The following is a 23,900-nucleotide window of genomic DNA, read 5'->3' on the forward strand; positions in this document are numbered from 1 at the left end:
ACTCACCTTGTGAAACTCCAGGATTTCCCACAAATGCTTCTTTTTTTCTGCCTGGTCTTTGAATAGCCAGGAGTTAGAAAGGAATAGAGACGGGGTCTCCTTCTGCTGGCCACAGAGCAACTCTTGGCTTCACCCAAGTGAATGCTGAGGTCCAGGAGCAGAAACGGAGCGGGGACCCAGACACAACATTTCTCCTGAACCACCTCATTCTGAGACGGCGCCAGATGTCACGTAGGTATGGCAAGGACAGACCAGCACAGGCAATGAAATCCTCTTCTCTATGCGCTTGTGTGCACCTGTCTCTCCTCTTTCAGTCTGACAGGAGCACTAGTGATTTCCTAATGCTTTTTGGAAGGATCTTTGTGAAGCAGTTTGGGGTTTGATTTCTTATTTCCCTTTAAAGCCAGCATTCAGATGCCTCACTGATGGGCCTGCCTTAAGAACTTGAATAGCACTGAATAAAATCAGTGCTGCTGTACTAAGCACAGGCACTGGCAGCAATTTAAAACACATAAGCAACCACCAAAGCATAGGCGGATAATCCAATGCACAAACATTTCCTGGAAATATTTGCTCCACTTAGCATCACTTTAAAAGCTCAAAGAAACTCAGCAGAATATCTTTAGCTAACTCTAAAAAAAGATGATTTTTACCTGCATTGAAACTGTACCTAACCCCCACTGCTGTTCTTTGTAGTGAAAATACAGGTGTAATGAACCTGCCATGATGGTGCTAGTTCCCCGAGGAGGGCTGAAAGAGCCCAGTACCCAAACAGGCTAGAAGAATGGCAAAAACGTAATCCATGCTAATTCGGGATAAGGACGAAAAGCAGGGCCTGAGAAGCAAGTGGGAAGCACCAGACACATTCTTTTCCTCCTTCCAAATCCAGGCACAAATCAGACAAAACACCAACAAGAAAGCTATTTGCTCCATTGGATCTAATGAGTCCTGGATGGTGACAGCTCTGAAGTCCCTCGGAGCCTACCTGAAACTAAAAGTCCTGCAGGAGAGGAGCCAGAGATGGCCTAGCCAGGGTTTTTCCTGTGCAAACACAGCACTAACTGGGGGAGCAGATGAGATGTGCCAGCTGCAGGAGTCAGCTCACAGGAGCTGTGCCACCACCACAGCCAGCAACTCCAGCCAGCCGGACCCGGTGTTTGCCCCAGCGGGGTAGGAACAGGCTGATTTTCAGCTGATGTAAATAAGCCCATGCTGCCGTGCCCTAGCTGAGGATCAGAAACACACCTCTGTTCTACTCTCAAATTGTCAGGAATTTTCTCTTTTAAGCACACTTACCCAAAAGAGGGAAACATTCACAATCAAATAATTCAAAGCCCAGCATTCAAAGGGGATTGAAAAAATGACATGTATAGTAACATTGTTACACTTAAGAGTAAGACAAATTTTGGAAGGAATATAAACCTACTACTTTGGGGCTTTAGATGGCAAAACTGGCACGTATCTGTTTAGTGGGGGGGTGCTGAGTTTTGTCAGACATCAGCTGTGATCCTGTCCAGCCACTCCTCTGCTCCGGTTTGCAAGCCAAGATATCCAAGTATCCTCGTTGCAACTCAGGCTCAGGGTCTAATTCTGAGCTGCGTTATGAGGGACAAAGTCAAAGGAAGCTGAGGAAAGGGAAACAATATGCTTTATAGGAAAGTTTCTGAGCAAAGTGTAGGAGGGAAGAGATATAGGAACCTGTCTTAAGGAAACTTTAATGACTAAATCCACAAAGTTCCAATCAAATTGTTGCAGAACTGGCTGGTTCTGAATATTCAAAAAAAAAAAAAAAAAAAAAAAAGATATTTTTCATCCTCCAAGTTCATGAGTAGGGTTTTCTTAAGGTTTCTCAACTAGAAGTGATTCATTTCTTCTTAGTGTCCTGGTTTATATAGTTTTTAAGGTGCATCTAATCATGTTTTCAATTTTTTTCCTGCAAGGACAAGGATTACAAATGCAATACTCGGGTTGCAGATTGAGTTCTTCTAAAATGTGGTGGCGTTTGAATGCAAAACTGTGGTTCTCTAGTCAAACACAGCATGCCCAGTCCCTGTTCATCAGCCATGACATTATGCTTTGATAACACTTTCCTTTCCTCTCCATGCCAAGCATTTCACACACTGTACAAACCAACAAGAAAACAATTTTCTTTGCACGCCGGAGGAGCCTTCACTAATAGGCTGCAAAATGCAGCCATTTAATTAGAGGCAGCAACATCAAAGATGACGACGAACAGCTTGGGACAAACAACACTTGGTGAAATTCCACCAATTTTCCATTAAGTTACAACAAAGCTAAGTCAGGCTGTTAATATTTGGTGTCTCCTGGATTTATCAGGAAGACTAAGGGGGCTGGAGCCTGCCACTTTGCGTTGGATGATGTGATGCACGCTCCTCTAAATCAGGCAATGCAGCCGTACAACCACATGCATTTCCCACTGGGGCTGAACCCACCCTGTGTGCTTGGACTTATACTTGTCTGCTCGACTCAGAGAAGGTCAGGAGCCATGGCAAGGGAGCCGGCAGGAGTGCTGCCTGCGGGCCCAGGCTGCTGTTCGTGACTCTTTGCAAGGCGAATGCTGCTGCCTGCACTTAGCAAGTGCCGTCCGTCTCTCCGCCGCGGCCAGCAGCCGTTCGGAGGGAAGCGTCGCCCGCCACGTAGCCCCCTCGGCAGCTCCCGCGGCCCGCTCAGTCGCTGCCTCTGCCCGCCGGCTTGGCTGCCACCTCTGGCAGTGTCGACCCAAGAGGCACGCATGGGCCGGCCCAGTCGTCACTGCGATGATTAGGGTTACGTTCTCCCTTTGTTAAAAAAGACACATGCCTCCTGCTACGCATGCAGGTATGCGGCACTCTCCCCCTGCATTTATTTATTTATTTATTTATTTATCTATGAATTGCACTCCAAGCGTGTCGCTGTCTTAGCTGTCACCGCTTGTCACATTACAATAACGATCGCTGCTCTCAGATGGCAAATCAGGTTGTTTAAATCATCGTTCCCCTCCAAGGTGTCCATCACGGAGCAGTCGCCAGGCAACAGCATCAAACAGGCAGGGCCCGGGTAGCCAGTGAGAAGGAGGAGGAGGAGGAGGTGGAGGAGGAGGAGGAAGAGGAGGACGAGGGGGAGGAGGAGGAGGAGGAGGCAGCTGGAGAGCGAACAAGCGAACAAGCGTGGCGTGGCTCGACAGTGCAGAGGGGGACCAGCTCCAGCCCTGGTTCGTAGCATGGCAAAAATAACAGCCCGTTCAGGCGCTTTGGAAACAAACATTTTGGTGGAGGAAGGAAAGACTGCAAAGAAGAAGAACAGCCAGCTGCACCTGCCCAAAGATGCTGGACCCACATCAAAGCTTCTTCTAGGTTATGATCATCTGAAATAGCTATTACTACATTTCAGTGGCTCCTCTGTAGAGGTGCTGGTCACTGGATCCAGGCTAAGCCCAGATGTGTATTCTTTACACCTCTCTAGCCCAGGCTCTGTCCACCTTAATGTATTTAGAGGACTGCAAAAACACACGCAGATGAAGTTCAAGAGGTGCAGTGCAGTCCCCTCCTGTAGTGCTATCCCCACCTCCCCGCCAAAATCCCATCTCAAGGAACAAATATCCCCCAAACTCCTCTAACTAGTGATATTTCACCACAGGTCTATGCAATGCAGTATTAGTTTAATGCAGCTGCTGTTTTGCTGATGGATTTTTAATTACCTCTTTATCCTCCCCTATAAAAAAATCTATTGTTTCATGTAATCAACGTAGGACTTAACTTTGATTTGCAGATAACCATTCCCATGATTTGACTGTGTTTACTGTAATGATTTATTTAAAGCTTATTATCTTTTGCTTACAGAAAAGTCATGTTTTCTTGGGAACCTGACCTAAAACTATATAGAAAGCAAATTAAATTTTCGTATCAGATTCTTTCACATATAAAGCTTGGTTTTTACGTTAAGTTTGACTGCTACCCCTGGGAAAAAAAATGTGTTGCTGCTTATATGTAAGTAAATACTTTAAAAATAAGGTCCCTGAATATTCATTTGAGTATACAGGGAAATTCACCTCTAGTTGTTTTCAGATAACATTCAGCAAAAAGGACTGGCAGAATTCTTCGTTAAGGAGGGAACATTAAGCTACTTCTAAAGGTTTATACTGACCCAGTCACACGCACATGAAGTGAGTATATTACCTCTTTTAACCACTGAAAATGCATCTTGGATTTAAAATAAAAATATTCCACACAAGATCTGTTCCAAGTCATTAAATGGGGCCCTTTCCAACATCACTGAAGAGTCTCCCATTGATTTTAAGCATTTCTGAGTCAGGGACTTTACGATTAATGCACACAAAAAAAAATTTTTTTAAGCACCTGAAAAAAAACATACAACGAGCAGGGACAATTAGTGAAGAGGAAAAAAAAAGCCTACATTTATTGTATAAAATATTTCCCTTGAATTATTTTCTCAACCTGAAATATAGTGGGGGAGGTAAGAATGGGGGAGGAAGGGAAACATTTTGGGAGAGAAATAGGATATCTCTGCTGGATTATCTAAATAGCCCAAGATTTTCTAAACAGCCTTTCACCTCCTCCTAAAGGGCTGTATGAAAATGATCTGCAAGAGCTCCTGGCACTGCTGGCTATAAATAATCACTGGCAAAGGCAACATAAAACCTAATACAAATAGATGTGAGCACTGACAGTGAGTTGGGACTCAGTGCTGTGAGGGATCAGGAGCTCTCGTGGGTATCTGAGCACCCTCCATCCAAAAATCCAGGCCTTGGGAAAGCACTTGCCTTGGGATGACAACTGCAAATCACCTGCTTCCATCCCTCCTCCTCCATCTCTTGATTTAACATATCTGTGCAAAGCATGAAAGACTCTGCAAATCAGCTCTTAGGGTACGAGGGGGACTAAGAGGCGATAAGTAGGGCACCGGACACATTTTCCTGGTGGCAGTCTGCGAGCTGCCTTGATGAATACATTTCAGCCACATCCGAACACCGGTCCTATCTTTATGTATGAGATGCACTCCGGCACTTTTGCCAGCCCAGCTGGTCCAAGAGTATCTGCCATGCCCTGCTGCTACTGCATTAGAGAATGTAATATTCTGGGGAAAAAAAGCATCTTTATTTTATGAGGGTGAACTCCTGGGCGGGGAGGGTAAAGGCAGGTGGGGTTTGCTGTTGTCCTCTAGGTCGCTGTCTTGTGTGTACTTTGCCATCAGCTCGTTCTGTCCCGCGACGTCCTGCGGCGTCCTTCCACTGCAGGACCGCATCTGCCACCAACCACCTTGTGGGCAGTGAGTGCAGGAGGTCCTCTCCTGCGAAAGGATTTGTCCTCCAGCCCGTCCTTGGCACCCAGAACCCTCTCTGGCGGCAGAAGCGGCAAATCTGGTTTCCCACCTCCTTCCCTGCAGCCACAGAGCTCCACCTCGTTCCTCAGCCTTCTCTTGCCCCTCTTCCCATGCTGGCAGTGGCCTCGGCACAGCCGGCCCACTGCCCCGCAACCCCAGCATGGCAAAAAGCAGCTTTGCAGTGCAATGAGAAGCTCAGAGGCACTTTTGAGTCCTGAAGTATTATCATGGGAGAAAAACATCACTTTCCTATTTAGGGACGCAATGTGAGGTTAAATTAAGTTCTTGGAGATCCTCTAAAAGAAACGAATTACATTTTAGGGCACATCCTAAAATATCCTGTTCCTACTCAAAATACTTTCCCTTTTATGTTCTCTAAGGAGAGAAAGTGTAATACCAACCAGTAAAAGTGTTATTGTGTTACCAGTGCTCAGAATTAGGGATTAAGGGCTCTTATGTTAGCTGTTGTTTGATTTAAGAGAGACAGCCAAAAAAAAATGCAAATGGCACAAAAAATCATTTTACTGCATCAACTTTTATATGCATTTAAAATTCCAAAATAATTAGCCTATCATCCAATGCTGCCATTTGAATTGGAATCAAGGCTCATTTTCATTTAACATCAAAATGTCAATTAGAGCTGCGGGAGTCATTGATTTTTTGGTTTGTTGGCCAGAGATAAGAAAACTGAGCGAAAAGAAGCGCCTTGTGTCAGTCCGAAGTTTTTTTCTCCCCTTATGAAATGAAAACCTGAACGTGGCTTTGGTTCTGGATGAACAGGATCAAGCACAAGACAGACTTCAGGCTTAGATCAGTTGTCCAAATATCGGCACATATTTTGAGATGCTCTACCATTTCCAGGCGTGGGCTGCTGGGTAGGATACAGGACCCACAGGAGTCCCATGCCCAGGAGTAGCAAATAAGAGGGTCAAATAAAAGTTAAAGGAACTGAGTTTGAACCTATGAAATGTTCTGGTCAAGCTACGCCAGCGTTTTCCAGAGGGAGAGGTCTGTGACGGGGCACTTTCACTCCCCTCACTGGGGCTCTGCACAACACGATGGCTGTGTTCAGTCTGGCACAGTAAGAAAGGCCCAGAGCATGCAAGACCGTCCATGGGTGATGCTCATCTTGTGGCCTTCCATAGGTAAAGCTGTACAGCAACAGAAGGGGTCAGAGCGTTCCCTAACCTCTCCAAAATGAGTTGGAGACTTCTGACCTCTTTTCTTCCCCCTCTGGACAGACCTCATCATGATTTCCAGGTCAGAGAAATTAAAAAAGTTTTGTCTGAGGACAGGAGGAAGGGGAGAAAACCCTTTTCTATTATTAAGCCCAGTATTAAGACTGAAAACTATAACCCTATTGCTTTATACAGTTTATAGCCTCTTGATATTGCATGAAAATCAGTTACAACTGTCAGAGCTCTTCCATTATTCTCCTTAATCTCCCATCGTGGTAGGATTTGCATATCACATCTGTCAATCCGGGTGCAAGTTCCTCTCCATCTCCCAAATACTTTCACTGAGACCGGATTCGCTCAACGACAAGCCTTTCTTCTAGTCCTCACAGATTCTCTTTCACCCACCGATTTCTCTTAATACGTGGCTATTCTTAATAACTATTTCCCGTGTGTCCCATTTCATATTCTGTGTATGAAAAGCCTACATTCTATCTGGTTAAAAAATATACCTAGCCATGGATTGCAACACAGAATAAAGAAATACTATGGCTATTGGCTCTTTTTTCCCCACTCATAAAAGCAAAAAAAAAACAGTTTTGTTTTTGTTAAAGAAATAAGGTCTTAATTCAAAGTCACAGTGAAATTTTCCAATGTTTTCTCTCACTGAAGGTTTGTTTTAAAGAAAGTTTCGTAACTAGAATGGATATAAAGTGGAATGGATACATGATCTATACAGTAGAAAATGTAATCCAGAAGACTAAAATTTGAAACATGGAGGACTTTTGGTAATACTTTAATTTAACCTGATTCTTTATGGTTTAAATCCCTTTCTTTTCCCTCACTTTGTACTCAGTCCTTGCTAAATAAACTCTCTAGTTCTAGTGAGAGATTAGCCTGAAACAGTATCAGCATCTGGTGCATTACTACTATTAATGTTATTATATATTGTTAATGCAGACATCCATCTCGGATAATTCTTTTTGGGGATCTCTTTCTTCTGCACCCTCGGAACCAATCTAAAGACAAAATGACTGACAACAGGGTCATTCCTTGCCATGGGTCTCACTGCAGCACTGCCTCTGGCCTCCACAACCATATTCACCTCCTTAATTTCTAATAATACAGTACCCCCTGGGAAGAAGGGAGCAATCATACACAGTGATGCCAATTCGAGACAGGATGATGTTGGAAGGTTCTTCTTTCTTCACTGGTAAATTCACACTTGAGCCACAACTCTGCTTGTGAAGAAGGACAGCGGGTACTAACTGCAGCCAGTTTCATGAACAAAGGGCCCCAGCAAAAGAGTCTCAGGGTGAGAAGATGGTGAAATTTTGATTGCGATTCCCTGTTCTGGTCTGAACCAAAAAACACTGGCGATTTAAGATACTTTTGTCATGCCTTTACAGGCTCCTTTGATGTGTCTCTTGTAAAAGGGAATACATTCATTATCATCTGCGTGGAACTGTGTCCATCAAAAGCAAAAATTTGATTCAAATTTGAGCTCTCAGGAACCTGACTCCTAGAAATTCACAGTTCACTTTCCACAGTCTGTCTTACAAGAGGGTACAGAAAGAGCAGTGCTTGTTTGATTTAGCAAAGCAGAAACAGAAAGGGATTGCTGATTTCTACCTGTGTAATGATTCCAGGGGACTTAAGCACCAGGGAAGGAAAATAACTTTGGAATTAAAAGGCATGTGGACAAATGAAAAAAAAAAATCTAAATTGCCTAATGTCAGTGTTAGAACAGAAATTAGACAGAGGTTTCAAAAAACCCAAAGAATAATAGTGGAACAGCTACCCAGAAAGGAAGAAGGCAATAGGAGGGTGCGGCGAAAGAAACCCGATTGTTTTTAAGATGGAGTGTGATCAGTTTAGGGCTGTAGGATGTAGTACCTGCCATAGTTCTATCCCATTCTTTAAGTTCCTAATTTATAAAGTAGGTTTGAACTCTTCAACTTAAAATCCAACACATTACTCCAAATTACTTTGCCCTGGAGAAAATACAGTGCATTGGAAATATATAGCACACCGTTATTCAGCCTTCCCTGCATTTAGTTTGTCTTGTCAACTACATTGAGTAAGATCTTGCAAGTAATACCTACTGTAGAGTCTCACCTTGTCTAAAAGTTCTCCCGTAAGAGACCTAACTCTTCCTGTGTTGTCTAGTGCAATCACCTGACAACTGCAATGATGACCTTGCATGCTTCATCCTGCACTGGACTCATCAGGAGTATTGATTTTCTACTGTGGATGGAATATAAAACCTGTTTGGCCAGGTTGTTTTGCATCTGGTCCAGACTCCATCTCCATCAGTCTGATGAGGACCTTCTGTTATGGAGGACCTAACAGAAGCTCAGCTCTGTCCATGTAAATCACCATGCTCATGTCATGTAAATCACAGAAAGTTGAACCAGCTGTTTAAAGATTTCCTGGGCTGCAGAAGATGCAAGCGCTGGATGACATGTGAAAGCCAGTCCCCCAGGTTTACAGCAGGGTACATGATTGAATTCTTTGCCACTTTGACATCTACACCAAAGTCCAGTCCAGCCTCAGAGAACACATTCTGTCCAGAGCAAGGCAACTGTAGCCTGCCCCATTAAGGGACTGTAAAATGCATGCTGCTTTCCTTCAGAGCACCACATTGCAGCCCAACATCAAGGCTTCTGCTCAGACCTACTCACCCTCTGACCTCCTCCAATTTTTGTTCTTTTACCAGAGTACCTTTCAAATCAACAAGTAAGGCACCTATCTCACTCAGAGCCACCCTAGGACAGAAACAACCTTCGTTTCTCAGATGCTCTGAGACACCCAAGACTGATGAAACCATCTACATCCCAAAAGCTCATAATAAACCTCTCCTGGAGATTTGCTTCTCTCCATTAAAAGCAAGACTCTCTAGTCTCTTTTAGCTCTGCACACAAATCCCTGCTAGCTGTATTCTCCTGCTCTGTAGCACAGCATCAAGGGACTCCAAATCTACAGTGTTTGCATACACCAAATCAGGAAGCATGTTTGATAAGTCTGCAAGCTAATAAATCTGCCAAGTTCCACATTGATGATGAAATTCCCCAGCGGTGCAAAGACCCAGCAGATCTTACGTGCATGTCTTGTAGGAAGGGTCTGAGAAAGATTTCTTTTGGTAGGATCTACTTCTCCAATTTCTAGGGAAGTCAGTGGAAAGACTCTCAAGATGTATCAATCCAAGTAAAATAAGCAATACCAGACCAATTCAGAGACGTATTAAATTATCAGAGTGGTTCCTGGCATGGTTTTGGCTTGGGCCAGTTAAAACCCTCCTGGATCATTCCCAGACATCGTCTGGGAGACAGTACAAGCCAAAGACCATTCCCAGTACCCAATTTAGTTGCAGCTGCTCTTCTCTGTTTTGCAGTCTAAAAGAGTTCAGTATTTTGGAGATGCCAGACCATGCGCACTGGCCTGTGTAGCCTCATTGACCTCCACTGCAGTCAGAGAAAGGCCAAGGTTCATCTATATTGTAATACAACACCGAATATACTCCAGGTTTCATTCTCATCAGTCTTCTGACAATCCAGGCTCCCTACGTCTATGCTGTCCTCTAGAGAGCACCTACTGGCTCCACTGATGAAAAAGCCAAGATATACAGGAGAGACCAGTGTGCATGTGAATTGTGTCCCTACAGATGTGAGCTGTGCACTCACCAAAGCTCTGAGGTCTCCACAGTGTGGATAGCACTTGGCTTAAAAAGTTGTATGCTTGTTCAGGCACTGATGTCAACGACAATACGATACTGTGCTGGAGGATAAGCTGTCTAGGGAGCACAACAAGTCATTAATGGGCCAAAACAATCCCTGATGTAAACTAATTTATGTTGGTAGAGTTATACCCACATCACTTGGACCATTATTTATTATTCTTATTCCACTTGTGGCTGAGTCCACAGCGAGTCCACCCCCACGCAGAATGCCTCAGCAGGATGCCATAGGTCAGACAGTGTGCAAACTCAGCATGGAATGACAGCCCTGCCTCAAAGAAGCTGCAAACACCCAGACCAATCCCTTATAGAAATCAACAGTCCTTACAGGAGTCCCTTCTCCTCCATCAGAAGCACTGTGATTGTATCCAAACTGAGTACATTACCAAACTAAGGATACAGGGAACTAGGCTCTGGCTGGCAGAATAAGGTGTATTATAATAAAACAAATTAGTGGCAACAGTGTTTTATTTTTCCAGCTTTTCAATCTAAAGGGACCTCCGATGTTCTGTGTTTTGTTTTGCCTTTTTCCTGTACTCACACAGATGCTGCAAACTACAACCCCCTCCAGAGTGCCCCTGTGCCCAGGTGAAAGGCAAAAGCTGTTTAACAGCAGCACTAACACGACACAGTAGAAGCCACCAAGAAGAGGGGATGCTGCATCCACCTGCCCAGCAGGGAAACCCAGGCAGGAAGCCAGCAGCTACCTCTGCTGGAGTGTGGCCAGGGCATGGGCTACACAGCATCTCCTGCAAACAGCGTCATGGGCTCTCCTGTGACCCCGTGCACGCAGGACTACACACGTTGTATCCCACAGGGAGCCTCTTTTCCCAGCCCCCTCCCACTCCCAGCTCCTTCACAGGTGACTGCCCAAATGCCCCACGCAGAGACACTGAGTCGGTGCCACTTCGGGCAACCAACTGAACACACACCACTGCTTCAGCTGAGCCTGGGCAAGTCTGTCATTCATCCAAGTCCTGCTGGGGCCCAGCTTCATTTAGCTTTGAGAGGGGGACGCGGTCACTGCACAAGATTTCACAACACTGCCAAGGACCCCAGGAACGAGGTGGGAGCGTAACCTCCCCAACCACGACACAACCCAGAGCTCTTTCAAAAAGATGGCAGCAAAGCAGTCCCTGGCATTTAACAGTCCGTATTACCACAATGGGCAGAAACACATATACACATATACATATACCTAGGCACATGTATAACAAAACACACATTCACATCTAATTATAATACGTCTTCATAAATGTAGGGATGAAACACCCTCGCAGCAAAAGACCAGGAGAACTGATGTCTTCAGGACGGCTTTTTATGTTAGAAGCTTTTGCTTAACAAATGCTTCACCTTAAACTGGTGTCAGCCTCAAGTCAATCAGACCTGAGTTCCTACAAGGGAATTTCTGTTAGCACAACTGTACAAGAGAGGCTAGCAGAGCTGGGACGAAAGAGAAATGGTCTTCAAAACCAAGATGACAAGTATTCCTCAGTCAATTAATTGATTAAAAAGCTCCTGATAAGAGCATAAAACCATGTTCCAATTAACTACGGCGGAACCCCATAGCGAGGTGCCTCTGACATCTACATTAATTCTAAATGGGGTGACTGTGATATACCTTAATACAATCTATACCAGAAGGAATTCATAATCATCAAACCATTATTGCAAAATGTTACCAGGCTTCTATTACTGAAAGCTGAAGGGGAGGCCCAAGGCTTGCCCAGAGCAGCCAGAAACCTCCTGGTGTTACAGCTGCAGACGCCTGGGAGAAGAGGAGCCCGAGTCCCCCTTCCTCCGCAGGGGTCGTACGGGCAGCGCTGTCACACCAGCGTCCCCCTCTCCCCCATCAGCATTCTGCTCGCTGTCTCAAAGAGACAAAGTGGCAGAAGTCTGAGCGTTCAAACAGCCGGATCTCCCCACTTCTGCTAGCCCCCGAGCAGAGTTTAGGGCAACTGGGGGCCAGGCAAGCAACCCCCTTGGCCTGCCCCAGGCCTCAGCCCTCCAGCTCGGGTTACCTTCGCAGCAGCGGGAGGGCGGATGCAGGACTTAAGTTTACTTGGTAACTTTGGTGTCATGACTTTTTCTCCAGTCTGGAAACCAAATCACCTACTTCTCTGGCTGCTTCTTCAGGGCCCTTTTGCTGCTATTCACGAGGCAGGTCTGGGTTAAGGGGAGGGGTGAGAACTGTTTCGTGTTAACACCTGGGGGACAAGAGGCAGAGAGCAGTTCCTCCCTCCCTGCACGGAGGCACCTCGGAGATGAAGTCCTGATGCCGCCCAGCCTCTCCCCACCCACGGGACGCCGGGACGGAGCCCCTCGGCCGCGGCACCGGGGGGAGGAGGTGCAGAGGGGCTTTGCAGCCCTTGCTTGCAGCTGAGCCTCCCTGGCTCTCAGCAGGGTTATCCCGGGGGCTGCGAGAGATGGGTGCCCCCGAGCGCCCCTTCCTCCCCGCGCCGCGGGTGGTGAGGGCGGCGGCGGTGGTGGTGGTCTTCCCCTCTCCGCCCCGGCCGAGGGAGAAGGGGCTGGGGGGGCTGCGCTCAGCGGGCGGGCGGTGGAAAGTTTTTCTGCTCCAGAAGAAAGGCCCTTTTCAGGCACTTCTGCCCCACTGCACACTGCTAAGCGAAGCCAAGCCGCGGCGCCCGGGAACGGACGGAGGCGCAAAGCGCCCCGTCGGAGAAGAAAAGCCCGACGCCCTCCCCCACGCCCGCCCCCCCGAAGCCGCGGCTGAGGACGAGGAAGGGAGGGGGCCCCGCGGCGGCGGTACTCACGCTGCTGTTGTGCCCGGACCAGTGCACCATGGCTTGGTTGTGCGCCGAGTCGCCGGCGAGGGCGAAGGTGGTGCTGCCCAGCCGCAGCTCCTCCAGCCCGAAGCGGGCGGCGCCGGCGCCCCCCGGCTCCCGCCCCGCCGCGCCCGGCCCCGCCGCGCCCCGCGGGCTGCGGCCCGGCGGCGGCGGCGGCGGCGGCGGCTCGGCCCGGCTGCGCCGCGGCCGCCCGGGGGGCGCCGGGCCCCGGCGGGCAGCGGCCGGCGCGGGGGGGGCCGCGCTCTCCCGCGGCCGGCGGCCCCCGGCCGCCGCCGGCTGCCTCGGTGCTCTGCCGCCGCGGAGCTTCGCCGCCGTGGGAGCAGGGGCGAGGGTCGCTTGCAGCCCGGCATCCTCCTCCTCCTCCTTGCCGGCCCCGTGCCCGCTCTCACCTCGCCTCTCCGCCGGGAACCTCCCCTGCTCCCTTTCTCCTCGGTCGCTCCGCAAATGCATTAGCGGTCCCTGCTGCGGATGCTGCTGCTGCGGCTTCACCTGGGAATGGCAGGATCTGCAAGTTATTTCTGCACCGGCAAAGCCAAAAGTGAAGAGGAAAAGCCATGTCCAGTACAGGAGAGCGACGTGCCAGGCTGGGCACCAGCCAGCAACTTTTTCCATCGCTGCTGATTGCTGATGAGAGGGAGAGAGAAGGAGCAGGAAGGAGAGCGAAGGAGCGAGAGAGCGGGGTGCTGCCGATTTACCCACCGCGGGGTGAACACAACCACAACTCCATAAAGTTTCAGACTCTGCTGTGTTTGATGCAGCCGGGGAGGAGGGGAAGCGGCTTTCTCTCCCCCTCTTTTTTCCCCTGGTTTTCTTTTCCCGCTTTTGCACTTTTTTCTTTTTTCCTCTTTTTTTTTCTTTTTCTTTTTCTTTCTTTTTTTTTCCCCCAAGACTGGCGTTGCTGATCAGGCTTTTGATGGAAGGGAAAGCCACAACCACACGGGGGAGGAGCTGAACTGAAGTCAGCGAGCGAGGGAGAGGGAGTGGAGCAAATCCTGGCTGGCGCTTCCTCCCGGCTGCCTGCGTGGAAGTGCCAGCGCGCTCGCCGCCGCCGCGCTCCCTCCGCGCCGCGACAGCGCGCTCCCCGCGCAGCAGCCCCCGGGGTGCTCGCCGCTGCCGGGGGGAAGGATCTCGCTCGCTCTGCCTCACCCGCACACGCTCGCTCCAGGACTCACCCCGACTTCCACACGCGCTCCCGCATCTGCGCCCTTCCTCCCCCGCGCTTCCCAAGCCCTCGAACCCCTAACACCTGCTCCCGAGCCCCAAAACGCTACAGCCGGCACAGGGGGACTGGAAGCGAAAGTGTGGAGTGAAGGAGCGATACACACACATATGCATGCGTCTGTGTATGGCCTTTCCAGGGGGAAATGTTTTAATTTGGTTAAGCAAATGGCCTTAAATGTCCAAGCAGGCTCTGCAATGACCCCTTCTTTCTCACCGCAGAGACTGATGCAAATGCGCTGGCATTGCAGGGAATACGAAGGGAAGGAAGTGAAGAGTCAGTCCTTCTGTAGACACCTGTACTTGATTTCACCGAGGGGAAGTCACATTTCCACCCCTCTGTTCCCTCCTCTGCCTTTGCTTCGCTGTACCATCAGTTACAGTAGCTGGCGGTGTTTAGATAAATTACTCGGGCATGACAGAAATTTGCTCAGATAAATGGTGATGGAGACAGTGACATGCTTTTGGAAATGAAATGACAGCAGTCGGGGAGAGAGGGGAGGGGAGGGATTCCCCACTAGTGGTTTATCGGTAAAAAAAACATTTCTGCTCTAGCCACCTCTCACCTCTCAAGGATCAGCAATTTCACCCCGCAGGAGCTCATCAGATCCCTTCTCAAAGGAGTTTTCATTAGCACTGGCCAGAGCAGATCACCGGCCCCTGGTTGTGGAGACCAGCTCTGCCTGCCCCACGTGAGCCGCTTGTCCCTTACTCCGGGCAGCGGTGACGGCCCACTCTGCAGGACAGCGGCCCAAGGTTTTGCAGACAAGTGCCCACATGCTTTAAGACTAGAGGGAATTAAAGGTTCTGCCACTGGAGCTTTATTCCACCTCGTCTGCCTGCTCTCACTCACTTCCATTTGATTTCCATGAGAGGGTTTTTTTTAATTAATGTTTTTAACTTTTTCTTCCTGACATGGAAGACTCTATTTTATTTTTTTGGCAGAGCATTTCAGAAGGAGATTTACAGATTTGTTCCACATTCTTTTAGATATTTCACTCAAATGCTCACTGGTTACACATCTTAGGGTATTAGCACAAGATCACAAGAGAAGGGAGACTCACAGTAATTGAGGCTGGGCATAACTTCATGCTGCTTACAGTAATGATGGATTGTCTGCAGTCTAACCATCAGAGCTCAGCTAAATCTGCTGTAAACCAATTAACTCCATACCTGCTTCCGTATCTCCCAGCTGAATGGTTACTATTAGTTATAGCCTGTCAGTGATAATAATTAACACTTTGCACTTAAACAGCTCTTTGCCTTTATTGAGCCCAAAGTTCTTCACAAAGGCCAGTGAATTTTACCGTTGTTGTATCAGTGGGGGAAACTGAGTCACAGTGAGATCAGCAATGCAGTAAGGATTGGAGACCTCATTATCAACCCGATCCATTTTCTTCCATATAGCAGGTTCACCAGATGGATCTATCCCAATGGATGCTTTAGAGAGTAACACCTTCCTAGGACAAGTAGGTCCCTTAAGGAGGGTTTAATTTAAAAGGATGAAATTCAAAGAGGTGAGTTGGTGCAAGAGAGAAAGAACTTAAAAGGTGGAGATGAATAAAGAGTCAGAGGAAATTTCTCCCAGGATTATCTCTGCTTGTGATAGAGATTTGCACCCCAAAGAGTGGCTAAGGCTAATGAGAGAGACAATCTAGCCATCTCATTTAGACAGATGATTATATCTCAAATGTGATGAGCAACCAGTGAGTGATGTGGATATGCCTGTTACAGCACACCTTATACACTGTGAACATACTACACTTTCAGAGCTCTTCAGCAAATGCATACAAGAGTCAGGCATGGTGTGAAAATACTGGATTAGACCCAAGGACCGCCTAGCCCAGGTTCTCACTGTTGTGGATGGAAGTCAAGTACAGATGTATGGTACAATCCCTGATCCCCGTTTCTGGAAATCCTCAGTTTAGGAGATTCCAGCAGCAGCAATTGCATTTGATCCCTTGTGTTTAATAGCTACTGATGGACCTCTCTTTCCTGAATTTGTCTTATCTTTATTTATATTCTTGGTCTGCAATGCTGTGGTAGTCAGTTTTACAATCTGATTATGTGTGCTTTTGAATACTCATGGTCTGCATTTATCTGAGAGACATTTTAAATTGCCGTAATCTAATCCTGTGCCAGCTATCTTTCTGCCACAGATGATGTGATGATTGAGCTATCAGAAGTCTCAACCCAGAGTCTTTGGCACAGAAAGAATAATCCCCTGTCATTTGATGTAAGAAATAGCTTTCTTGAGTTGGGAGCTATAGTAAGCTCCTGTGCTGTCATTAGAGGGGGCTGTGTTCAAATACTCAGGAAAGGGAAGCACTGGTGTGTAGGGATAGCACACTCCATGGGATAGTGCTCTCCACCAGCCATGCTTACATGCAGGGGAAGGCTGCACTCATGGGATTCCTGATCTGAAGGTACACCTGATCTGATGTTTTGATGGCATGGACTACACCACATATTCAGCTCTACCCACTGCTGAGAACGTGTTTTCCATTAGAGCCCCTACATTAACCCGATCAGGAGATTGCTCTTCTGTTTCGTACAATATTCCAATATTCCTCTGAGGGAGGGCAGAGAAGAAGGTCCTGGAAGTGGGGTAGTCTCTTCGCAGCTGTGGAACAGGAGGACAGTCGTTGGCACTATAAAACACAATGCTATGAGAGCAAATACGGGTCTCAGCTGGCCACTTCAGCCTCTGCCTTTACCAAGATAAGCAGTGGCAAGGGGGTGTTCCTCTCCACTGGAGAGGACCTCTGCAAAGGGACAGGTCTGCACAGACATGAGAGGGTTTTGGGGGATCTCACTGTGGGGGTCAGGAAGCACAAGAGGGAACCTAGTGAAGGGAGTAGGTACCACTTCTGGGCATGATGGAGCAAACATCTTCCTAAGGATCTACGTAGCCTCCAGAAGAGAAAGGAAACAGAAGGAAATGTAGCTGAGTGCACAAATCTTCACTTGGGACTGGGCAGGTTCAGAGAGAGATGGGAATATGGGCTTGGTCAAGGGCATAAATCCTTTACATAATGATTACAATAATCCAGCATGTGCCATCATCCTTGACCCTGGAGCATTTCACACTCACAATCAGAGACTACGTGTGAAAGTGTGATGCTAAGGTACTTCCTGGCTCCATAGGAGCCTATCATCTGAAAAACACTGGGTGATAGACCCCTGCACACTGGAAGCACCTCGGTGATTATGCCAACATTGCCTGAAATCTGGTGGGTTAGAAACGGGGGGAAGAACGAAAAAGGATGGAGAGAAAGAAGCAGAAATAGGTGGGTTTGACCAGCTGAGTTTTCAATATAGGAGTGGGGGATAGTCTATCCTCCTCTCAGATCTTTTAGACTAAACAGTAAAATCTCTCTTTAGTAAATATTTGTTTAACTGAGATGTTGTGAATCTTCAGTCATTTTAAAAGATCAGTTTTCTCTGTAAAGACTGTGCAGTGAAGGGAGCCCAAGAAAAACACTGCTCCATTGATTCCTACCAAGCTACGGTGGGTGATGAATACTGTGCTTGGCCATTACACATAATTCCTCCAAAAGGAATCCCTGTTTGAAAAAAAAAATAATTACAAATCAGGATACAACAGGACTTGTTGCAGTTTCTCTTAGCAAAAAATTGATGGCTCTCAACTGTAAATATCACATAGGGTTTTTTTTGCTAAATAGGTTCTGGGTGCTTTTTTCTCTAAATAAAAGAGGGACTAATTATATACACCAAAACAACCATTTCCAAGTGCCAGTTATTGCACTGAACAGATGGAAATTATTTACCTACATGGACTGTTTTGTGAAAAGATTTATATACATAGTTGGTATGCAGGTATTTTCTGAAATAGGTTCTGGGATTTCAAATAGGGGTAATACATTTGGTACACAAAAATGGTTTGAGACAGATTATGAAACCAAAATAACTTAAAATCTGTATCTGCTTGCCACAGAATTTCATTTACCTCGCTCAGATTATTTCTGGAAAGGTAACTGAAATATTTATTTTTTAACACTAATAATTGCTCTAAATTAATTAACATGAAAGCTCTCTTTTGTTATTCCAGACAATCACCCTCCAAACCAGTGCCATCCCCAAATTAGGCTGCTTCAGCTTTTAACAGGGACTCCCATTCATCTGCAAATGTGGTGTGATTTTGCTTTAGTTGCCATAAATATTAACAGTAAGGGCTTTTTGTTCTTTTACTCCCTCTTGCTGCAGCCTGTTGCAAAGACTGAAGTTTAAAGTAATCCCAAAAGCGTTCAAAAGTTTGCTACTTACAATTTAAACAGCCACTTTGCTTTACTAAATCCTCAGATGGAGATTTCAGACGGCAATTTAGCCAGCAAGTAGAGCTAGGCGGCAGGCAGATCCAGTGTCACTGCCTCTAAGCCCAGGAAGGTACTCAGTGCCCACGCCTGGCACCAGGTTCCCCAAAGTGTCTGTAGCCTAGCTGTGTTTAAAGTAGCGTTGCAAGGACTGCACTTACGCCAGGACTCTGCGTACACAGCTAGTGCTCTGAGCTGGCAGTTAAACAGAAACTGAGCTAGAATGAGCTTTTATTATAACAACTTTCAAACTAGTAAACATGGGCAGAAGGAGGGAGCCTGGAGTGCCTCTCACGGTCAAGTCCCTCACCACCACCAGTATGAATAATAACCACCAGATGACCCAGCCACTGTCACATTTTATCCTGGCTGTTTTAAAGCAACCCCATAATACCCTGAAGAATTTTGCCACTAGTAACTGAAATGTGCACTGTGGACATTTCCAGCCACACAAAGGGCAAGCAAGTAACTAGGAAAAATCAACATGGCTTTAGCAAAAGCAAATAATGCTTGACCAACCTGATTGTCTCCTGTTACTACATAGCTGACTATTTTAACACCATCTCCCACAGCAGTCTTATTGTAAACTGAGGAAGTATGGGCAGGTCAAACCGACCGCTAGAGGCTAGAAAATTGGCTGTATCTCTAGTCTCAAAGGCTGAGAATCACCTGGCTGGACAGTAGCCATCCTGGAAAGGGCCTGGGGGTTGCAGTGGGTGCCAAGTCAAATATGACCTGACAATGTCATCTTTTTGCAAATAAGGCAAACTGTATTTGGAAGAGTCTCATCAGGAGATGAGTTATAAAAAAAGTTATAATCCCCCTTTATTTAGCACTGGGGAGGCTAAATATGGAATACTGTTTCTACGGTTCAAATGGGACATGGAGAAATGGAGGAAGGCTACTGAGTGGAGGGCTACCAAGGTGAGCACATGACCAAGAAGAGCTAGAGAGCTGGGCTAGTTTAGTCTGGAGAAGTGGATGCTAAAGAGCAAACTAGTATCAGCCTACAAATATTTGAGAGGGAGTTACAAAGATGAAGAAGACAAATTCTTCTTGGTTGTGGCAGGTGGTAAAACAAGCGACAAATTGTGGTTTGAGAGTTGAGATGGAAAATAAGAAAAACCTAGCCCAAGAGGATAGTGCAACACCAGGACAGGTTACCCAGAGCATTTGCAGCATTTCTATCCTTCGATGTTATCAAGACTCTGGGAAGGCAAAACTATGGCTGACCTGATCTAGCGTTGGTGCTTCTAGTGGGAGGTTGGTCTCTTCCAATAAACATTTATTTAAATCTTTGATTCTATGACATGAGAAAAACTGTAGGAGAAGAGATATCTGCAGCTAAAGGCAGGAAAAAACCCTGCCTCTCCCCAAGGTAAGTGCAGTACCATGTCCCAGTGACGAGTGTGTCCCGATCCAATATCGGGGTGGGGGGGTTTCGTTACAATCCCAAGGACGAGATTAAGACACTAAAACCGGTCAAATATCGTACAACCTTTTAACTTTATTTTCCACGGAGTGGGGAGAAAAGGTGGGGAAAGGCGAAGGGGAGGAGAGAGAGAAAGAGAGAGAGAGAAAGGGGGAGAGAGAAAGAGATATCACCACCCATGGATCCAGCGGCGTCCCGTTGGTCCTCTTCACCCTGGGTGTAAATTTTAGCGATGCGCGTGCAGTAATTACAACTCGAGCAGGGTCCGACCCTAGGTTCCCACTGAAAAGTTCAGAGCCAAATCAAGGCAAATTAAATAAATAAATTGTAATGACACGCATGCAGTAGTTACAGCTCAAGTTGGGTGCCTCCGAAGAGGGACCTCGAACAAAGAACTCCCTGGGCAATTATAGCTTTTTCAAATTAAGTTTCCCACCCCTCACGCGGTAGTTCAGACCAATAGTAATTTTGGGGTCTGGGGTCTCCTGCTCCCTATTGGGTCTCATCATTGTTCCTAGACAGGCTGCTTTTCTCCCTTATCTTTACTGTTGCGGTTTCTGCTGACAAATGTGTTTTGATTCCTCGGGTTCTGCCCTTCTTTCTCAGGGCCCTGACCAACAGGTGTTGTTCCAGCAATTAGCACTGCCCCAGCAGTGACAGTAGGTGTTATCTTCCAAGGTCCTGACGAAGAGGATATAATCCAGACCCCCTCCTAATTAACACTGCTTCAGCAATGAGGGGAGGCTTTGTTTCCCACGGTGCTGGCACCCAAGCAGGCCTCACTTCAAAGCCTTGACATCCTCCCTCCCGGAGCGTGACGCATAGGAATGCAAACTGCTCGTAACTCCCTTATCTTTCCAGCCTGCACCAGCTCTGGGGCCCTTTCTCACTGAACTAGGGCCAGGTCCCAAAGTCTCTGCCCGATCGTGCCCTGGTTCGGCGCAGGCTCGGTGTGTCCCGGGTGGTCGCAGGGAGACCGTTTCGGGGGTCGCAGCAGCTCAGTCCTGTTTCCGCTGGGGACAGATGGCTTGTTCGGGGTTATGGTTTGCTTGCACCTTATGTACCAAGAAATGTTTAAGGCAAAAGTTCACTCATCTGTCCACCACAGGGTGGTTCCCAGGTACAGCAGGAGTTTGAGATACCATCTTGCGATGAAATTCATATTTCTCCAGAGGACAGTCCAGTCCTCCTTTCACTGAGTATTGATATCTCCAGTAGCAGTTTAACAAACCAATGGGGACTCTTAGACAATCTCATCCTCTTGGGTCCCATCCCTCCTGGCCTAACAGTATTGTCACCCACCCTTCACAGAGCTCTACAAGACTCATGATGTTTATTTGGGAGGGGGATAAGCTGGAGTTCAGGCCAAAGGCCTATTACCGTGTGTGGCACCCACTGGTCAACAAAATTCAGAGGTGATTGTGCTGTAACATCCTAGAGCTGGCCATACTCAGAAACTTGTACTTTAGCTTGCTTTCTCCATTGTCTCACTGGGCATATATCTGTTCTTTATCTGGCACTCAGCATGGACCTTTCTCCTCCTTTCTTCAGCAGGAGAGGCAAATCTTCCTTTCCACAACCAGCAATGGGTCTTTGCAGCTATTCAGAATCAGCTGCAAATTGCTTAGCTTTGTCCACTGAGTCTTTCTCATTCCCTCATCTTCTAGACCTCCTGCCTTTCCCCTTTCTCAAAAGAATCATAGCAATGGGATTCCTCCAGTTGTCTTGCAATCTTGCAAATCTGCAATTTGAAGCACGCCAATCAAGTGCTGGTGATAGTTTCCTGTGAACAACAGACATCATTCAAAGCATCTTCCATAGATGCAGAATACTTCAGTACCATAAATCTTCTTAAAAGCCTAACGGGCATAAAAATCATTTGTATTTTCTCCCTTTTTCAGAGATTACTGAACTTTACTCATTGCTGGGGAAGTTAGCCTGACATTCTACCAGCTCTGGGTTTATTTGTATCCACAGGACAATAAAAATACTTGTCTATTGCTATCATTGTCACCTTTAGGTCTTCATTTGGTTGTAGAAAAATTTAATGTAGGTAAGAGATTAATGATGAAAAGAAAAAGATTACAAACTTAATGGCCTGTGAATGTTGTTTATGGTTTGTCATCATTACAGATGGTATTTTCTTGCTTGTGCTCTTTTCTTGATCTCTCATAGCCAGAAGTGTTGAAAAAATAGGGGTTCTAGGTACAGCTAAAGATAAAATTTCTATTAGAAGAAAGAGAAAAAAGAAGAAAAAAAGATTATTATTCTATCCTACCTTTTTATTGCAAGAAAAATAAAAGAATGAGAAAACAAGAACCCCTGAGGCTGACTGAAGATGTAAGCTTGCTCATTGACAGTATTTTATTTCAGGATTGAAAAAATGGCCAGGCAAAAATTTCTGTGAGGCAACAGAGAGGCACTTTGGCACAAACTCTGTCCTACTTCACTGGTGCATCATTTCTAAAGTCACAGTCAGACATCCTTTTTGGGAGATAGCTTCATCACTCAGAAATCAAACAGCAGAGTATTTCATGGGTGCAGTCCCATGGTGCAAAATCAGGTGAGACAGATTTGACTATCAGTTAAAACTATTTATATTTATCCAGCTCATTTTACCTGAAATGAGTTAGGAGGTACTCACATGAACTGCTCTGCTAGTTGCTGAGCAGTGTGATAATTTCCAGCAGACATCCATAGTCTGAGCATTACAGTGTGTAGTCAGTGGCCTCTTCCATCACCGCAGTTGTTTGGAGGGTTAATGCTTTCATACCATCTGCCTAGCCAGAAATGAAGGCAGATGAAGAGAGGAAAATTTTCTCTGACCTTTTCTCCCTCCAGCCTGACAATTTCTTCAACAGCTTCTTAGATTTGTGGCATTCATCTACCATTTTGTAGCTCTGTGGGATAGAAAGAGATACATCCTCTAATAAGGGCAGAAGAAATGGTAGTGAGAGGCAGCAGGTCAGTCCCACAGTCAGTGGCAAACTTTGCGGACCAAAATATCAGAGTGGGTGGTGGAAAATCTGGAGAAAATACAAAGTAAATCTATATCTCCATGCTGCCAATCTTTTTACTGTGAATCATGTAGTAAATCCTGAGCTCTTGATGTCATGAGGTTATACAAGTTTATCAACTCTCTTCCTTTGTTTTCTTTTCTCACTTAGAAAAAATAGCGCTCTAACTATGGGAATAGTATGAAAACAAGGCTCCTACTTGCTCAAAATCTGGAAGGTTGTCAAACCCAATCCAAAAAAAGGGTAGAAAAAAAAAGAAGATGTGTTTATACTTTTTCTGTGATGCTTTAGGGCCTGACTCATGATTTTTGTCCACTTGAGGTTGGCAGTGCTGCTGTTTTGTTAGAGCTGTTTTACCCAAAGAAAGAAGTCCATACACAGTCAGTCTCATGAGGAGTGCATATGTAATAGTGATAATTAGTGCCTAAAAGACACATTTGGGAATAATTACAAACAAAGTAATAATAGAACCCCTCCGCCACACACAGACCTCTATTTGTGAATTCCTGATTATTCTGTGGAAATGTTTCAACCCAAAATATGAAGTCAAAGTAGTCAAATTTAAATAATCCATGCTGACACTTTGAAAATGAAGGGTTTCCCTTTTTTCCTTGAAAATGGTATTCTGAAGCTAAATTTGCCTACATTTAAGATTTTTTAAAATATCTATATTTTAAATATATATGTATATATACACACATAAAAGGAAAACAAAATTTTTTGTTTCAAGTTGAACAAACCATTCCATTCGACTTGAAATTAATCTTTTATTTCTGAATCTTCTTCTAGATTTTTTACTTTGTTTGGGCAGCAAAATAAAGAAGTCAATTACTCATGTGGC

At 46.2% G+C, this 23,900-nt stretch overlaps 1 protein-coding gene across 2 annotated transcripts in view; it reads right to left on the reverse strand.

Annotated features, from left to right (window-relative positions):
* Positions 1–14,060, reverse strand: part of LOC112993673 (VPS10 domain-containing receptor SorCS1) — a 315,899-nt gene extending 301,839 nt beyond the window's left edge. Inside the window, exon 1 of one of the 2 annotated variants that reach the window (XM_064514196.1) lies at positions 13,026–14,060. In XM_064514196.1, coding sequence (XP_064370266.1) covers positions 13,026–13,670 — 645 coding nt within the window. In that variant the 5' untranslated portion in view covers positions 13,671–14,060. The remainder of the gene's footprint in view (positions 1–13,025) is intronic. The other variant, XM_064514197.1, reaches the window with a different exon arrangement.
* Between the last annotated feature and the right edge of the window lie 9,840 nt (positions 14,061–23,900).

This window comes from Dromaius novaehollandiae, chromosome 6 (genome assembly GCF_036370855.1).
Source record: "Dromaius novaehollandiae isolate bDroNov1 chromosome 6, bDroNov1.hap1, whole genome shotgun sequence".
Taxonomy (NCBI): domain Eukaryota; kingdom Metazoa; phylum Chordata; class Aves; order Casuariiformes; family Dromaiidae; genus Dromaius; species Dromaius novaehollandiae.